The sequence below is a fragment of the Bactrocera neohumeralis genome, unplaced genomic scaffold (assembly GCF_024586455.1).
Source record: "Bactrocera neohumeralis isolate Rockhampton unplaced genomic scaffold, APGP_CSIRO_Bneo_wtdbg2-racon-allhic-juicebox.fasta_v2 cluster09, whole genome shotgun sequence".
NCBI lineage: Eukaryota > Metazoa > Arthropoda > Insecta > Diptera > Tephritidae > Bactrocera > Bactrocera neohumeralis.
In genome coordinates, this window is record NW_026089622.1 from 4,919,769 (window position 1) to 4,939,571 (window position 19,803).

Genomic DNA, 19,803 nt, shown 5'->3' on the forward strand with positions numbered 1-19,803 from the left:
ACCAAACACAAGGAAGGTTCGACGTCGAGAAGCTGCATTATCACAACAGACAGCCGAACGATTTTCTACTCGGCTTGCACTCCTGCTCTCTGAGAGCACTCGTCAACAACTCGGTATAAGGTAACTGTGGGACGGCATTTCAAACTCCTTACGTACAGCTGCAACCGAAACCATTGGTTTTCGGAAAGTGCAAAAGAACAGCTGGTACGACGAGGAGAGCCGTGTCGCAGCGGAGAGAAAACAGGCTGCCTACCTCGCAACGTTACGATCGACCACTACACGTGCGGGATGGGATAGATACCGAGAGTTGAAGAGGGAAGCGAGACGCATTTGTAGACAGAAGAAGAAAGAGGCTGAAATGCGTGAGTACGAAGAGCTTGATAAGCTGGCCGACAGGGGTAATGCTCGAAAATTCTGCGAAAAAATGCGGCGGCTTACGGAAGGTTTCAAGACCGGAGCGTCTTCCTGTAGAACCCCCAAAGGTGATCTAGTCACTGATGCCCAAAGCATACTCTATTTATGGAGGGAACACTTCTCCAGCCTGCTGAATGGCAGTGAACGCACAACACCAGGAGAAGGAGAACCCGATTCCCCAATCGATGACGATGGAGCAGACGTTCCATTACCCGACCATGAAGAAGTTCGAATAGCAATTGCGCGCCTGAAGAACAACAAAGCGGCAGGGGCAGACGGATTGCCGGCCGAGCTATTCAAACACGGCGGCGAAGAACTGATAAGGTGCATGCATCAGCTTCTTTGTAAAATTAGGTCGGACGAAAGCATGCCCAACGATTGGAATTTAAGTATGCTATGCCCAATCCATAAAAAAGGAGACCCCACAATCTGCGCCAACTACCGTGGGATTAGCCTCCTCAACATCGCATTTAAGGTTCTATCGAGCGTACTGTGTGAAAGATTAAAGCCCACCGTCAACAAACTGATTGGACCTTATCAGTGTGGCTTTAGACCTGGCAAATCAACAACCGACCAGATATTCACCATGCGCCAAATCTTGGAAAAGACCCGTGAAAGGAGAATCGACACACACCACCTCTTCGTCGATTTCAAAGCTGCTTTGGACAGCACGAAAAGGAGCTGCCTTTATGCCGCGATGTCTGAATTTGGTATCCCCGCAAAACTAATACGGCTGTGTAAACTGACGTTGAGTAACACCAAAAGCTCCGTCAGGATCGGGAAGGCTCCTCCGAGCCGTTCGATACCAAACGAGGTTTCAGACAAGGCGATTCCCTATCGTGCGACTTTTTCAACCTGCTTTTGGAGAAAATAGTTCGAGCCGCAGAACTAAATAGAGAACGAACCATCTTCTATAAGAGTGTACAGCTGTTGGCGTATGCCGATGATATTGATATACCCGCGCCGTTAGTTCTGCTTTCTCCAGGCTGGACAAGGAAGCACAGAAAATGGGTCTGGCAGTGAACAAGGCAAGACGAAATATCTCCCGTCATCAAACAAACAGTCGTCGTATTCGCGACTTGGCTCTCACGTCACTGTTGACAGTCATAAATTTGAAGTCGTAGATAATTTCGTCTATCTTGGAACCAGCGTAAACACCACCAACAATGTCAGCCTTGAAATCCAACGCAGGATAACTCTTGCCAACAGGTGCTACTTCGGACTGAGTAGGCAATTGAGAAGCAAAGTCCTCTCTCGACAAACAAAAACCAAACTCTATAAGGCACTCATAATTCCCGTCCTGCTGTATGGTGCAGAGTCTTGGACGATGTCAACAACGGATGAGTCGACGTTGCGAGTTTTCGAGAGAAAAGTTCTGCGAAAGATTTATGGTCCTTTGCGTGTTAGCCACGGCGAATACCGCATTCGATGGAACGATGAGCTGTACGAGATATACGACGACATCGACATAGTTCAGCGAATTAAAAGACAGCGGCTACGCTGGCTAGGTCATGTTGTCCGGATGGACGAAAACACTCCAGCTCTGAAAATATTCGACGCAGTACCCGCCGGGGGAAGCAGAGGAAGAGGAAGACCTCCACTCCGTTGGAAGGACCAAGTGGAGAAGGACCTGGCTTCGCTTGGAATATCCAATTGGCGCCACGTAGCGAAAAGAAGAAACGACTGGCGCGCTGTTGTTAACTCGGCTATAATCGCTTAAGCGGTTTCTACGCCAATTAGGAAGAAGAAGATGCATTTTCAAAGTGTTTAATTTAGTGTTTTGTATAATTTATTAAATACCCAAGTTAATATTTTTCAGCAGTTACATCATTGGCAAATGTTATAAAAAATGCGAGTTTTGACAGCTCTCTCTCGAACCAAAGAGTCTCGTATCAAGTTATCTATGCTTATTGTCATTTTGCTACCGAGCAGACAACATTGTTGTTTTTAGATTTCGCACTTGCGCCTTCGCGTATGTGGGTATGAGTGTAACGAAAGCAAATGACAGAAACATTTTTAATTATTCATTCTCTTACATATATGCTCTTTTCTGTAGAAGCGCTGCTTATATTAGCTTAATTTAAAAATTGAAGAACTTTAAACGCAAATATATCAAAAGTGGTTCAATGAATTTAAAATCTGTAAAATTTGTGCAAAGTTTCAGATCGCACACTTTAATTTGATGTATTATTTGCCTCTGTACGTTTTGTAGATCTCTGGAAATAAGCGCCTTGTCTTAGAATAATATATAGATGCATGGGGACACAAGTCATAAATTTACAGATGAGATAAAATTAAACACACACACATGTATTGAATTGTACACTTGAAAACAACCCCATATCAAGCAGCATAAACAATATGCTGCAATACATACATGCATACACACATACACATATATTAACTTATTTAAGATAGTTTTCTAATTATATATAAGTAATGAAAATACCAAATAAAAATTAGGATGAATATATTCTCACTCAAACAAAGATCTTCAAAGATCAACGTTTCATGATACAAATCAAACAGGGTTGAATCGGACAAATATTTCCCTAATCCCTCATATGCCTAATATAAAGATTTTTGAATTTCGGGGTAACTTTGCACCGCATATATCAGCCAAGTATCTTAATAATATCAGGAGATTCATTGAAAACTTGACCTAGTTGCCATATAAGTAATATCAGGAATTTCGAACATCACTCTGATTTTACCCTATATGATTGGTGATGAGAGAAACTTTGATAAAAATTTGTGAGAATTTTATTAGTTTGTAGTATTGGTTAAAATAAATAAAATCAAAATTACCCCCAACTCCTATTCACTTCTTCTAATCATTTTCATTATTGCAACAAGTTTTGTGCCGAATATATTGGTCAGTGAGTATTATTTTTATACTCTTGCAACCAGTTGCTACAGAGTATTATAGTTTTGTTCACCTTCTTGTTTGCTGTTCATTCTTTAATTCCATGTGAAGAAGTCGATGTTCCGCATACAGACTTCATAGAATTTAAGTGCATTCGAATTGGCGCTAATAATCTACTTAACTTTATCTTATATGCCGCCTATATCGGACTTATCGGTATATATGCCAAACTCTATAGGTCGCTCATAATTCCCGTCCTGCTATATGGTGCATAGGCTTGGACGATGACAGCAACCGATGAGTCGACGTTACGAGTTTTCGAGAGAAAAGTTCTGCGAATATCGCATTCGATGGAACGATGAGCTGTACGAGATATACGACGACATTGACATAGTTCAGCGAATTAGGTCATGTTGTCCGGATGGACGAAAACACTCCAGCTCTGAAAGTATTCGACGCAGTTGCCGGCAAGTGGAACAGCTTTCCACTTGTTAGAGGACTGACACATAAATGCAGTCAAAATATCCGCCGTTAAACTACCGTCCAGTACAGTTTTTTCATGTTTCCTTCATGTTTAGCAACCGAGGACAATGGAAAAACACGTGTTCAGAGTCTTCTATAGACTCCAAACACATTGAACAATACCGACTGACGTCATTTTGAAATTTGTATAAATAGTTTCTGAAGCACTAAAGCATGCTTAGTATTTGGGTCAAGTGGAAATCCAGGTTGCCATGTTGTCTAATTATCCACGTATGGATGTCAAGTGTAAATCTGTGGATTCACAGTCCTTGGGTTGATGTTAGCCAGCGTTGCTGCCATATATAATGTCTTCTTTTACGTTTAGTGTTTGTATCCATACAGGAGCAGCATATAGTATAGCTGAATTCATCTCCATCATTCTTGGTAAGGCATTCTAAATCTATTCCATCTTTTGCCACTTATTGCACATTTTGCAGTGTCGGCAACTTTTTTCAGTGCATCAATAGTGGACCTCGGTTTTCTGAAGTCGTGTTGACTTTCTGGATTGCAAATTCCGAGCGGTTTCTTGCTTTGCTTTTGTACACTTTGCCCATTGTGTCGACACAGATACACAGAGGTCTATGCGATGAAGGTTCATCTCTGGGTTTTTTGATTTTGGGATTATGACCGGTGGGCTTTGAAATTATGGCTACCTTTAGAGCTTTGTTTGGTAAGCCAGGCGCTTTATTGTATTTGATTTGTTTAGCTATGGCCAAAAGTTCTTCTTCTGTAACCATCAGGAGTGATTCAGCATTCGTTTCGGCGCTCAACGCTAGAAATCGGAAAAATGCCTCGACTACTTTCGTCATGAACGGAGCGCATTTGGGTTGGATATACAGATTTTATAAAGGTCTACATTCGTTCCTTCACATATCTTTTCAAAACAGTTTTCTTTTCTTTAGAAGCTTCTTATGGCTTTTAAATGCTTATTTGAGTCGGTTTTCGTTTTCGCCACTTTGATTAAGTTATAGGTGACGTCGGGCTGAGTGACAAAGCTTCCTTAGCTTGGCAATTTATTTATTCCACCAAGTATTTTTCGTGCCACCGTTAATTATTGTGAGGTTTGTTTGGCTCAGAAATTCTAAAACTAGGCGCCCACGATGGTTTGAATTTCTGCAACCCCAAGCAGTAAACCATGCGTTAAAGTCGCCTGCCATTATTATCGTCGTTTTGCTTCTGGTTTCTAAAGATAATTCTATGAGGAAGTCTTTAAATTCTCTAGTGGATGCGCTGTGGCGTGCATAGCAGCTTACGAAGTATTATCGTCCTATTTGCGCCCATGTAAAATCATTTTTTGTTTCTTTGTAGCAAGATGTGAATGTTTGTCCGTTGCTGGACCATATTGCCACACTTTGTAAGGCGGCATCAATGTTGATGTCTATTACGATTTGTTGCAGTAGGACTTGTGCTGCCGCGCAGTGGATTAAATTCAGATGCAATATTTTAATTTTTTCTTTGTCGTTAGCAACTCCAAATATTTAGGGCAAGTTGTACTTAGAACTGAGTGCTCTCCTTTGCAGAGCATGTAACCCGGTGTGTTAGTGCATACTTTTGATACATGTCTCGTGCTTCCACAAGGTGTGCAAAGAGAGAACCTGTCGATCAGACTACAACATTTATGCGCCATGTGGCCTGGATGGAAACATCTATAACAGCGGGATACAGGGGAGTACTCCCGGAGACGATAGATTGAACACCCGATCTTTACTTTGCCTGATTTAACGGCAGTCTTGGTGTCTTGAGTACGCAGACATATGATGGTTATTTTAGTGTCGCTTCTTGTTTTCAGCATATTTTTAACATTTGTTCTGAACCCGCACTCTTTTTCTAATACGCCGCAAATTTATTCTGGAGTGGTTATTTCGTCTAGGTCCTTGCACATTATAGTGACGTTATGTGTTTTTGGCTGTATTACAACAATTTCTCGCCAATCACTCCTTCAAGGGCGCTCAGAAATGTGTCGGCTTTCTTGTTTGCTTGGTTTTTTTATTCTATTAGCAGGTCTCCTTCAAGGCCACTATCGCGTCCTTTTTTGTTGAAAAAATGCTACCTGGTTTCGACCAAATTATTTTTCGATCGGCTTTCTCTTTTTTACTATGTTCAGTGAACATAGGGTGGCCCTTAGTTGTATGGAGGAAAAAAAAAGTTTCTGGATTCTCGATCGCACCCCCTAGAAATATGCGAATAGCCCAAAAATTAGTATATACAAAGTTTTGGGTCAATCAAAAAAGGTTTAGAGGTTGCGCAAGGAGCTTGAAATCCTGAAAAATTAAGAATTTTTGCCATTTTTATGTCTCAGACTTCCATATTTCAAAGCCACACTATCCCTTGCTGGTTTTCCATACCGTAATAAGATCTGCATTTTATTACCTTTCTAAAATTACCACAATCTTAAAAATCGGTTGATTGATGATAAAGTTACAGAAATACAAATATGAAAGTAAATTAAATGTGTTGCACGTGCATTCTCAAGCGTCGCATGCTCGTGATATACCGTTATAACGGTTCTAATGTCATAAAAATTTATATTCTGTATTGCTAAAAGCTAGTGTGCTAATGTAGTCGCAAAAGTGAGTACAGAGAAATCGTGGCGTGTAGACAATTTAATTTGCAAAATATTATAAAAATGAGTGAATATAATTTTCGGTCGAAAATTTACTTAATTGGAACGTCAAGCTTTCAAATTCTTGGTGCAAAACTACCATCAAATAAACAAGTCTTATCAGTTTTTTTTTCATAATCATAACATAGTGAAATTATCAATTCGAAAGAGTGCTAGATTGACTATAAAAGAAGTGTCCGTATTTTGGGAAAAAGCTAGAATACCAATTAGAGATGAAAAACACTGCATTGACAAGTTGGAAAATATGCATAGAGAATGGCAAGCTATTGGAAAAAGTAAAAATCGGTCTAGTGAAAAGCAAAAACCAAAAGTAAAGCAATTTAGTGAAATGTTAGATGATTTATTTGATATTGCTCATGCTAATGCATTACAACTAATTAAAATTGACACCGACAAAAAGTTTTTGATAAATCAACGAAAAAAGGGGCGACCAGGATGTTTTGGTGTTGTTGATACCAAAACTGCCCAAAAAGAGAAAAGAAAGGCAGCGATTTTAGAAGAACAAACAAAAAAGATACGAGTGGTAGACAATATGGAAAACGAAATTGAGGCAATTAACACAGGTATGTATTTGAATGAAACTGTAATTTGAATGGGGTGACATTTATGTACTTGTAGCAGGAGAATTGTCTTCAGACAGTGATGATGTGCATACAAGTTTGGAAAGTGAGATGGAAGAAGATTCTCATCCATCATGCTCCACTTCCATCAAAAATCGAGGAACGAAGTACGTCTTCACTGAAAGAGTCGTATCTGCCCTAGATAAATGCAAAATTAGTGATCGTTCAGCAATGCATATTGTCACTGCCGTTGCTGAAGCACTAGGACATAATACAAATGAACTCATAATAAACTGTACGTCATTGCAGCGCCAAAGGCATTTAAATCGGTTAAAAAAATCAGAAAACAACAAAGAAAACCTCAAGGTAAGTCGTGTACGGATTAGATCATTGAATCGCGGTATTCGGGTAATAAAACTCTCAAAAAAATTTTCTTACATATGTATATCCCTTGAAATTTTTTAATTAAAAAAATATACATTACATCTATATAGCACTTGAATGAACAAATTTTGAATGGTAAATGTTTTTAAATAGATACCCTGTGGCACTTTGCATTGGGATGGAAAACTCCTTCCGGAAATAACAGGTCGAGAAAAGGTGAAACGACTTCCAGTTGTTGTTACTGACAGGAATGGCGAACACTTAATAGGGGCTCCAAAACTATATGCTGCAACGGGCTCAGAAATAGCTGATACGCTGTACGAACTGATATTTGAATGGGACTTGAAGGATCATATTGTGGCCTGTTGTTTTGATACGACATCGACTAACACGGGCGTAATAAAAGGAGCTGCAACGTTGTTAGAAAAAAACTTGAGCGAAAGCTTTTGTATCTACCTTGTCGGCATCATATATATGAAATATTGTTGAGAGGGGTTTTCGAGTGTTATTTTCCCGTAAATACAAGTCCAATTGTTTCGCCGGTTTCAAGAGAATTGGGAAAATATTGATAAAAACAATTTTAAAGACTTGTTACAAAACAATGAATTAAATTTACGTTTGAATGATAACGTAGATACTATTTTAAATTTTTGAAAGGAAGAGATGAAAAAGAAAATAGTTAGAAATGACTATAGGGAATTATTGGAATTGACGTCTATATGTCTAGGAGCAAATAACGGCGTAAAATTTCGTATACCAGGTCCAACTCATCATGCGCGGTGGATGGCTAAGGCATTATATTGCTTAAAGATCTATTTATTTCGTGAACAGTTCAAACTAACGGAATATGAAGAGAATTCGTTAGCAAGTATATGCACATTTATTATAAGATTCTACGTTAAGCTTTGGTTTAACTGCACCAATCCATCTAAAGCACCTCTTCAAGACTTATCTTTTATTAAAGAAGTTAACGAGTATAGAAATGTTAATAAAATAATCTCTGAAATTGCAATAAAAAAATTTTGTAAACACCTCTGGTACCTGTCTGAAGAATGTATTGCATTGACATTATTCGACGATGACGTTTCTTATGCCATGAAACAAAATATTGTGGAAAAAATTAAAAACATCGACAACTGCGACAAGGAAACGGAAAATGTAAAGAGGGTACACTAAGATCCAGTGAAATCAATGAATTTATAAGAAAAGAACTACATGATTTTGTAACAGCAAATACAATTGATTTTTTGGACGGTTTGGGATTTCACCTCAATTTCTGCAGGTAGATCCACTTTATTGGAAGGATACAGAAACCTATCAAAAAGCTAAGGATATTGTTATAAATATAAAAGTGGTTAACGACACAGCAGAACGTGGAGTAAAACTTATGGAAGAATATAATAGAATACTAACAAATGACGAACAAGAGAAACAATATTTATTACAAGTTGTAACTGATTATAAAAAACAATTTGATTCACATAATAAATCATCTTTAATTAGATCATAAGAAAAAATATTATATTTTTTATTATTGAGAGTTAAATTACCTTTCGCACATAACAAATGAAGTAGGGTAGATTAAATTTAAGAAAATGTAAAAATTCGTAATTTTTCAGGATTTCAAGCTCCTTGCGCAACCTCTAAATCTTTTTTGATTGACCTAAAACTTTGTATATACTAGTTTTTTGGCTATTCTCATATTTCTAGGGGGTGCGATCGAGAATCGGAATACTTTGGAAAATAAGGGCCACCCTAATGTTCACCCATTTCTCGCCTACGTGGTTATTTCCAGAACTGTCTTTCTGTGCAATCTTAGTGACCTCTCTTATAACGTAGTCTTTTTGGGCTAATTTTTTCTTTTTGAATAGGGGATACTTGCGACGCTTTCCTTACCATGACTCTCTAGTTGGGAACACCTCTCAATGGGTATGCTCAGTCCTTTGCCCTAAAACCTTAGTTGCCTTTTTGATGGTTGGCAATGCCGTAACCAAACACAAACCGAAGAAAGATAATCGAGAAACAGCTTATTGCAAAAAACAAAACGGCAGATTAAAACTAAGTGTACGTTTTGATTCACTGTTATATGGGGAAAAATCTAACTTAAATTTTATTTTACGAAATTTACCATGAAACGGCCAAGTACAATTTGCAATACAAATCAGATTTTACTTATCTGTTAACTGGGTTCAATATCCAAATTAAGTGGTCCAGTCTACCAGTAAGTCGCAAACCAAACTACAAGGTGCGTTCCAAAATGAATCTAGCGCTCCCTGGTGGTGCCATCTATATGTCGACTGGTGCGTTAGAATCTGCTATCTTTATCGATTGTCCAGTGACATAACATTTCATATTCATGACATTTCAAAGATTGGGGACATTCAAAGAAGTGAAGTTATTGCATTTTAAGTGTCAGTATGTTTGTGTTATCGGTACGAAAATGAGCTTCGAACAAAGAGCCAACATAAAATTTTGTTTTAAAATGGGTAAAACTTTTATCGAAACGTTTCAATTGATGAAACTAATTTATTGCGATGATTGTCTATTCCGTAGCAGGGTGCACGAGGGGTTTCAAGGTTTTCAAAGTGGTCGTAAGGACATAAATGGCGATCAACATGTGGGTCAATCAAAATCCGTGATCACCGGAAATTCCATCGAAACTGTGGGTGAATTGAATCAGTCGAAATCATTATTGAAATTCATGGAAATGGAATTGAACATCTCCAAAACATCGATTTATCGCATTTTGACCGAACTTCCTTTATAATCTTGTGACTGGTGACGAAACGTGATCCCGAAACGAAACGCCAGATTGATTAATGGAAGGCACCGGACGAGCCGAAACCCAAAAAATCGCTCTTTGAGAAGTCAAAAGTGAAGACAATGCCGATTTGTTTTTATGATCCACAAAGACCTACCTTGGAGTTTTGTAGCGTTTGATGCACCGCGAAAATGAAAGTTGGCGTTTGTTGCACGATAAAGGGCCGTCTCATCGATCGACGCTTGTGACCGATTATTTGACCAAAAATCACATTTTAACCATTAACCACTCCCCGTATTCACCTGATATGGCACCGTGCGACTTCTTCCTTTTCGGAAAAATTCATTTGCCCATTCAAAAGGCTTGAACCGGCATAATGGCGGCCAAACCGGCCAACGAGCTATAACACTCGTTCGACATGCTTTTGGACCGTGCGAAAAGGTGTATGAAAAAAATTAATTTTGCCGAAAAAATCATTTGTTCTGTTTTTTTTTAAGTCCTGTTTAGTTTGGAACTCACCTTGTATAATGCTGTCATTAATTAATACTAAAAGTTTTCGCACATATTTTTGGACTACAAAAACACTTCTACCTCACTCAGATTCTCAGGTTTGATTTCAAGTTTTCGCGCAATTGTATCTATTTTAGGCGCAAAGAAACACTGTTATGAATAAAACACATTCTGCCATTTTCACATCTCATTTCATATCTCACACATTGAACGATATTTTCAGTCAAAAGTCAACTATTGGTATCGGGTCCACATATTCGGTACCTAGGGGCTTGAACAGTTTTGGTTGGATTTGGGCAATTATTGGTCAAAAGGTGGCTTACTTTAAGAGAATTATTACCGCAAATTGTATTCCGTTATATTAATTAAATTTTTATTTGTGTACTGGAAAGTGAAAAAATCAAATGAAATTTTAAATTGTGTTATATGAGAAGTAGGCGTGGTTCTAGTCTGATTTCGCTCATTTTCACAGAGAAACATAGGAATATGAAAGGAATGTTACGTTCCAAACTTTGTCGAATTCGGTCAGTCCGGTCCCGAGATTAGGGATTTCGCCAGAAAGTGGGCGGTGCCATGCCCATTGTCCGGCTCCGATAGAGCCCCCTTATACCATCTAGATACCACCCGTATATAATAATTTAGCAGGATTTCAGTATTTAATGTAAAAATATAAATAAAGCAGTACTCATTTTATGCATGTGTCCAACCTAATTCAAAACGATTTTTTTAAAGGGGGGAAAGAAGGGAAAAATGTTTAAGCTTATATGTTAAGTGGAAACCCTGTAGTTTAGTAAAAAAAAATAATTTATAGCTCGACCTAAGGATGTGCGTACTGAACGAAGTCTAGGTTCCGACTACTTGTGTGACAATCTAGCGGACTGAAGGTCATTCATTTAATCGGTTCATTGTAATACGGTTACTTAGGTAATAAAAAAAATCAATCTTGAGTAGCATCGCTCAAGTTTATAATTCTCACTTTTGTCCGGTTTTTGAAGGAAAATGCTCCTATGAGCGACGAGAGTTTTATATATTCATATTTCAATATTTATATATTATATTAAATCATATTATATTATTAATATATTATATTACTATATTATATCATATTATATATACATATATATTAGGGCGGGTCGATTTAAAAATCGCCCATTGCTCTATGAAAATCATATTCTAGGGATCAAAATAAGATACTTTGCCGAAGGAACCTTACCTCTAAAACGAATTTTGATGTCCCCCAATTTGGGTCGAACCTTTGGGTAGGGGCAAATTGTGAAAAGTCCCACTTTGACCCATTTAGAGTGCTCCAATCGAGTCCAAATGTATGACCGACCCCACTTACTTTGGACGGCTGATCCACCCATGCCAGTGGCACACCCCCTGGAACTCCCCTGGGGGGTTCCCCATACAATCATTTCAAAAAATCACCATTTTTGGCCTTTACATGAAAAAATCAGCTAAATGGCTCTTTTTTCTATATTTTTATTTATTTATTTATAATAATATCTATTTTTTCTCTTAAGAAATTTATTTAGTCAGAACATATGTAAATGAAAAAATTAATTTAAGTGAGTTATAGAAAAGAAACTAAAAAAATTATTGTTTGAAGTCTTTTTTACTTTCAAGTCTGGGCAATTTCGCACGGCTCTCTAATGTCGCCGCCATAACAGCCTCTACATTTTCCGGTATAACCCGTTTGGAAACGCTAGCTAGCAATTGAACATGTCATTCCGTTCCTTGTATGTGTGATGGAATTTTTGGATCATTAAACGGTGGATCATCCTGATTTAAATATTCTTTCGATGTATCGTACGGAATGCTTCGCGTGAATGGTGGTTCAAATACGAAATCAAAAAAATCATTCAAATTGATCATTTCTGTATAACTTGTGCAATTAAAGTTTATATCTGGTTTTTTATAAACTCTAAGTTCCATTGGCTCGTCAACATCGGTTCGATAGCGTAGAATTTTCTTGATGGCACAGTTGCGCTTTTCTTTCCTATCATCAAACAACATTGATAACAAGATATTTTCCGAATGCGCACAATATGAATTATCTTTAATTACTTGATTGACAATTTTGCGTAAACGAGGTTCTAGAAATCGTGACCAACCAATGAACTTGAAAAATAATGCACTGCCGTACACGACAGAGCTGTAATACTTGATATTGAAGTACATTGGCACATAACATTTAATTATAAATTCAATCAGAATTCTTAAATTTGCATCTGGATTTTCCGTTGTCACATATAATCGCAATAATCTAGCGGCCTTGGTGAGCCACCGAGAATGTACAATTTTCCCTGGTTTGATGTTAGCCAGATCCACCGGAACCACGCCGCTAGAAATTGCATGGGCCATGTCGTATAAGTACTTCGAATCGGTGGAAAATTCTTTTTTTTCTGGAGCAGGGGACATATTTTGCAACTCAATTTTCTGGAAGCCGTCCACCACCTTCAAATATATACATAATAATAAAATAATTAAAAATGGTTGACAATTATAGTAAATGAGTGATAGCAATAACTTACCGGAAGAGTTTCACAAGTTTCGATTTGACGGCTCAGTTTTCCGGTTGCCGATCTTGGTCCAGTGCTGGTTGATTTATCCAAAGCTTCAAACAAATGCCGAAACGGAAGTTCGTTGAAGTGTAGAAGGCAAACAAACCAATGCAATGGTCTTTTTAACAGCAATTCGAATCGTCGTATAATTCCACCGTGTGGGCCAGTGTTTGTTGGCTCACCGTCAGTGCATATTCCAATTAATATATCCAGTGATATATTTTTATCGTTGAAAAAACCATTTAATTTGGTTGCTTTGTATTCAGCGGTTTCATGTTCCAGTCTTACGTAACCAATCAATTCAGAATTGAGTTCTCTCAAAATAACAAGATGAGGTTCTTTTACCATCCTAGTATGATACTTCTCATCAATTTTATCTATCGTTAAAGTATCACCTTTTCTGCCATCGAATGAAAACGCTAACAAATTGGTATCATCTAACCGTTTGCGAAGCACTTCTTGTCTGCATTTCTCTTTTTCTCTGCGAACTTTCGATTTATCCATGATGAGAGGTTTCCCATGCTTATCTTTAATTTTAAAATGCTGATGCTACTCTGTCAGGCACACCAAATCTGTCACATACCAAGGCAAAGTTAAAACAATCGTATCTCTCTGTGTATTGTGAACTTGTGCTTCTATCCATATCTTCTTGAACCGGTGGCGGTGCGTATGTTGAATCATCGGGATCTTGGTATGTTGGCATTGATTACATAGACGTTGCTCCTTGCTCTTCAGTTTCCATCATAAATACATTCATTGTTAGTCTTTTCTGATTATGTTGATTGTGCATGAACTCTTTGAGGCGTTCGGGAACCCATCCGCATGCACATGGAGCTGCCTTCAAATCGCATTTATGTACATGTTCCAATGTAAAAAATTGTTTCCAGAGATTTTACATACTCTGTAAATTGTTGGGTGTTGTTTCTTCTCTTGATTTGCTCTTGATACTTGTCAAGCAATTTATTCAATTTATTACATACACTTTTTTCAGCATTATTTCCATACCAAGTTTTTCCCAAATTCCAATCAACTTATCTTGTCCTTGAATAGTGAATGATTTATGGGAAAACTTTTTTTGTTCTGTTTTAGCACGTTCGCTTAAGTAAAAATAATATCTTAAGATATCCAGATGGGTTGGTAAATTAAGATCAGTCAAATCAGTAGACACACCAAAAACAGTAACATCATGCTTGGGTATATGACTCATTGGGTTTTCGAAAGTTGTTGATATAGTTGCTTCATCTTGCGGTGTAGAGGATGGTGGATTCATTGTAAACTTTTTGATTTGTAATGGTCACTTCACTTATTATTTTTTTTTTGAAATACCATAGTGGTTATTGCTTTAGTTCTCCTCACTTTCACAGGTACTAAGAATGAAATGGTAATTTCAATTCTATTTCAAGATTTGTCCCTACCCAAAAGTTCGACCCAAATAGGGGGACATCAAAATTCGTTTCAGAGGTATGGTTCCTGCGGCAAAGTATCTTATTTTGATCCCTAGAATATGATTTTCATAGAGCAATGGGCGATTTTTTTGCCTCCCCACAAATCGACCCGGCCTAATATATATGTATATAGACGTATTTTTAAATCTTAAAATGAACAAAAGGACATTTGAACCTTTTGAGTAAGGAGAAGGGAAATTTTACGGCTACAATTGCGAAGTTTCGCAAATTGAATGAATTTATTTTAGAAAGCGATGATATAAAATCCACAAGCAGGGCAGCAGTTTCTGACAGATTCTGTGAAGTAACAGATAGTTGTAGGGAAAGAATAGGTGGTTTAGCTATTGATGAGTAACTGGAGTATAGTAGTGATAGAGAAAATGACAGATTTTTGTTCGATGATGACGATGTTGACGTTTGTGTAGAAAGAAAGAACAAAGATCTTAGTGAAGAGCTTTGAAAGGAATTGAAGGCATGGGCTGTTAATAATAACATATCCCAAAATAGTTTAACGGACCTTTTACAAACCTTAGATAGTCCAGGTATTAAAGAACTGCCGTTAAGTGCAATGACTCTTTTAGGTACCAGTCGGCAGATAGTAGAAATTAAATCTGCAGTAATTAATTTTCTAGATTTTGATTTCCTAGACCATGTAGAGAGAGTTGCTATAGATGTAGGAATAGATGGACTTAAATTGTATAAAAGTTCCAATAGGACATTATGGCCAATTTTATGTCATGTAGTAGGCTTCCTTAATGCAAGACCTTTTACAAACGCTTGCTTCTCAGGAATGAGTAAGCCAGCGAATGTAAATGACTTTATTAGGAATTTTGTGAAGAAATAAAGTTAGTGTTAGGCTTTTTGTTTGTGACGCACCAATTCGCGCATTTGTTACTGATGTACATAAAGTCACACGCCGGTAAGAATAGCTACCCTAAATACGTTCAGGAAGGTATGTATTTATAAAGAAAGGAGGGTGTATTTCTCACAAGAAGAATTAGTTCATTTAGAAATCCAGACGCAGTAGAGATCTGGACGAAATAAGCAACTGGTAGTCTACAGAATACCGTCAATTTTTGTTATATTCGGGTATAATTATGTTAAAAGATTGCATACCGGACGATTTGTATTATCATTTTCTTTTGCTACATTCCGGTATTCGCCTTCTAAGTTGCGAAAAATCTTGTAGAGTAGAATCCACTGTTACCAATGAATTGTTGAAAGAATTTGTTAAGGGGGTATTCTAGTCTAGAAATACTATTTAACGGCATTTTTTAAAGTCCAATAAAAAAAACTAAGAACATTTTTACTATCCAATTTTTTATCAGATATTTATTGATATTTTAAGAATACAAAAAAAAAATATAAAAAATTTTTGTGATAATTTGATTAATTGCAGCGTGGTGGCGAGGCGGGGGTTGAAAATAAGGGTGCGCCCTTCCAGACACGATTCCAATACTTTGGGTGATCTAAAAACAAAAACAAAATTTTTAATCAGTACAAATGCTGCTATCGTCTGAACTAGGATAAATAAAAAAAAATTTCAGTAAATGGCGACTATTTGAATTTTTTGCCCGTTTTTTGGCAAAGATCAAAATTTTTTAAAAATAGTAAAAATCTAATTTTTTTAATAATCTTAGTTCCAACCATAGTGAGATATATAGACAAGGTCCACACCAAATTTCAGGTTAATCGGTTCATTAGAACTTGAGAAATCATGTCAGAAGTGTTGAAAATAGTAGTTTCGAGAAAAACGCGATTAAAGATTTGAGTCTAACTCAGCCGGTTTGCACTCTGCGTCACTAAAATAGCTTTAAGTCGGTAAATAATAGGAATTTTAAATATTCCTTTGGGGAATATATTCCTAAAGGTCCAGTCTTTAAGAATATGCAAAAAAAAATCGATTTTTTTTTCAAAATTCTTGACTAGAATACCCCCTTAAGTTATGTAGTAATTTTTATGGACAACATTCAGTAAGTTTCAATATTCATGGTATTTTATATTATAAATTCGGGCATCTATAATTTTTCGGCATATAAATTTGAAAATCATATGCAATATTTGAAACGAACTATTAATAAGATTTTACAACAATTATATTTAAGAATGGAAAAAGGAAGAAATTTTACGGATTCTAGCAAAATTCTTAAAATAAATAAAAGTATTATTAATTGCAAAAACGATAAAGATAGTTTCGTTTTTAGCAATAAAATAGGGTCTTTCAGAGAGCCTTTGGTGTCCTCATCTGGCTTAGGTAGTCTAGTAGGTGAAATTATAAATGAGGACATTTAAATTATTAAAAAAGTAGATTTAGATTTTATGTATTTTTCTATACCAATAGGGAATACATTTATATTAATACCTCTATTGCATAATTTATTTTATAATTTTACATAGATAAATGGATTTTTCTTTTCTGATCGACTCCTCCTCCTCGGAGAGCATTAGTGCACGGCAGCGAGATGGTAAAACGACCAAAAGAGCCGTTTTCGTATCGCCCACCAACTCCAACCTAATAAAAGTGGCGATACTGCGTTGGTACTGCAGAACATTCTTGACACCCGTGGTAGAATAGAATCTCGGCAAGAAGACATTATAAACCAGCTGTAGAAAGTGCTCTTGCTGAGAAGGTATTTATTGAAATAAAATTATTATATTTTAAAATTATTTTAATTATTTATTATTTTAAATTTCATATGGCCGAACTTGCGGTGATGCAAGCACAAAGTCATTTGTTGCGGGAGTGTAAGGTGCTCTCTGTAAAAACCCACTGCAGTCACTGGCGACATGGTGAGTGAGGAGCAGCTTTTGTTGCAAAGCTTGCTCCCCATGTCGTCAGAGGAAACAGTGCTGAAGGTTGAGGAATACCTTACACACCTAACTTACGCTGACGATATGGTAAATTGTCTTTCTTTCCATATACATATATATAAATATTTATAGATAATTATACATTTATAGGCGACCATCATCCTAAACCTAAAATCTACCAAGGGGTCGATAGAGAAGGTAATGCAGTCGCTATTTAGCGACGAATTGAAGTGGTTGTACAACTGCGATGGGAAAGTGGGCAAAAAGGTTTTAATAAAATTAATAATAATGGATATCGCTCACGGTAAATATTAAACTAAATATTATTCAAACGCGTGCGTACGGTTTCACGGTTCGAATACAAGAGAACATTTATTTAATTTCATTTAGTTGCTTAGCCTAAATCTTAAAACTAACGGCTTAAACTAGTGGTAATGTTCATATGTCTTAAAAAAAGGGGTAAGTATAGTAATTTTCAACTTTCGTTAAATATTGTAAAAGATTATGTTGAGGTAAGTAAGGTAAGTAATATTTTAGTATTAAAATTGTATTATTAAGGTAAGTATATATCAATATTTTATAATTTTTATAATTCATTTTTCAACAATTCATTTATTATTTTTATTTTAGGTATAAATTTGTCGCTTGACGCAACACTGGCCACCTTGACAGGATCAGATTCCTTCAGTGGAAGCAAGGCCAGCTTGTGGATAGGACGCTTAATTGTGCCCGCCTTAGACGCCACGTCTGCGACTCGCACCTTCCCGTCTTGCCCTGCTGCGGTGGCACGTTGTCCTCGTGGACGAGAACGAGGTCGTTGAGCTGCATGTTGTGTTTGGGGTGCAGCCACTTGTTGCGTTCCTGAAGGCCCGTCAGGTAAACTTTGGACCACAGTCGCCAGAACTGTTGCTTGAGACAGCAAACAAGTTGCCATCTCTCGCAACAACGAACTGGGTCCACTGGCACCTTCTCTGGAGGTAATGCTCGCAGGGAGCATCCTATCAGTAGCTGCGCCGGTGTTAACGCCTCGCCGTCGTTGGGGTCCTTACTCAGGTGTTCTAGGGGACGAGAGTTGAGGATGGCCTCCACTTCGGCCAACAGTGTTGCTAGCTCCTCTGCTGTGAGTAGCGCGTTGCCGATTACGCGAACGATATGGTGTTTGGCGGACTTCACCTCGGCTTCCCATAATCCGCCGAAGTGCGGCGCCCTTGGTGGTATAAAGGTGAAGCTGCACCCTTCGTCGGCATTCTTCGGCGTCCAATGAACCTTTTTAGGGCGAGAATAAATGAATTAGAAGATAGGTCCGAAACTAGTTCTAAATGTATTGCTTTGGAAGTAAAACAAACGAAAACTGCAATATATGTTTTTACGGGTGGTCGACCGTTGTGTATATCGGACCACAAAAATCTACGCCACATATAAGAAATGGCCGTAGTGCTCGAAGTCTTTCGACGGGCAAATTTCCCATTATTTGGTTTTGCAACTTCGGCTTGTAATTAAAACGATGTATACAGTTTCTTACGGTTCTACTGCAAGCTTCTCGGGCATTAATTAGCCATATGCATTCTCGAAAAATCCCAACCAACGCTTTAGCCCCAGCGTGGTGATTTCGAATATGCAGGAACCGTAAATACGTTATAACGAAGTGCGAACTTTTATTTAATAAAAGCGGAAATTTGGCATCGTATGGGAGAGGTGTATTTAATAGGCGACCTCCTACTCGGATAAATTTGAATGACAGCGACATATCCGAGTACTCATGCAAAAACGGGTTCAGTTTTTGCAAGTTTGCGGGTAGGGTGGTACCTTTATGCAATTTTTGAATAAATGGATTTGGTCGCCTGTTCCATCGTAATATGTACATATGTGACCACACGAAGCAATTTTTTATGAGAAGAAAATTATTCAATAAGGTCCAATATCGAATTTTTCTCTTCTCTTTTTCTTCTTCTCATGGATTGGGAGTATTTCAAAGATATCCTCTAGAAAACTATTGATTTAAAGTAAGAACGACAACTCAAGATATTTTAGAAGACGAAGTTCATTCATTTACGAAAGCTTTTCAAGAGTCGGCTTGGAAAAGTACTCCTGTTCCAAAACAAAAAAACTTGTATACTAAATATCTTTTTGATATTTAAGAACTCATAAAGAAAAAGTGAAAACTACTTAAAATATTGAAAATCAAGTGATTTTCTCAATATAAAACAGAATTAAACAATTTAACTAAGCTTCTCAGCACCAAAATAAAGTTACAAATGACAACATTTCTAATTAAAATGTTAAGAAACCAATATTTTCGAATACTCCCCTCAGAAAGCCAAACGGATCCTGAGCAAAAGAGGC

At 37.3% G+C, this 19,803-nt stretch overlaps 1 protein-coding gene and 1 pseudogene across 1 annotated transcript; both read left to right on the plus strand.

Moving 5' to 3' along the window:
• Positions 1-7,028: 7,028 nt before the first annotated feature.
• LOC126763975 (uncharacterized) lies at positions 7,029-8,546 on the plus strand. Its single transcript, XM_050481752.1, has 2 exons — positions 7,029-7,351; positions 7,523-8,546. The coding sequence occupies exons 1-2, from the start codon at positions 7,097-7,099 to the stop codon at positions 7,856-7,858; spliced, it is 591 nt and encodes a 196-aa protein (XP_050337709.1). The 5' UTR covers positions 7,029-7,096; the 3' UTR covers positions 7,859-8,546.
• A 6,893-nt stretch (positions 8,547-15,439) lies between these two features.
• LOC126764415 (uncharacterized) lies at positions 15,440-17,775 on the plus strand (annotated as a pseudogene).
• Positions 17,776-19,803: the final 2,028 nt, after the last annotated feature.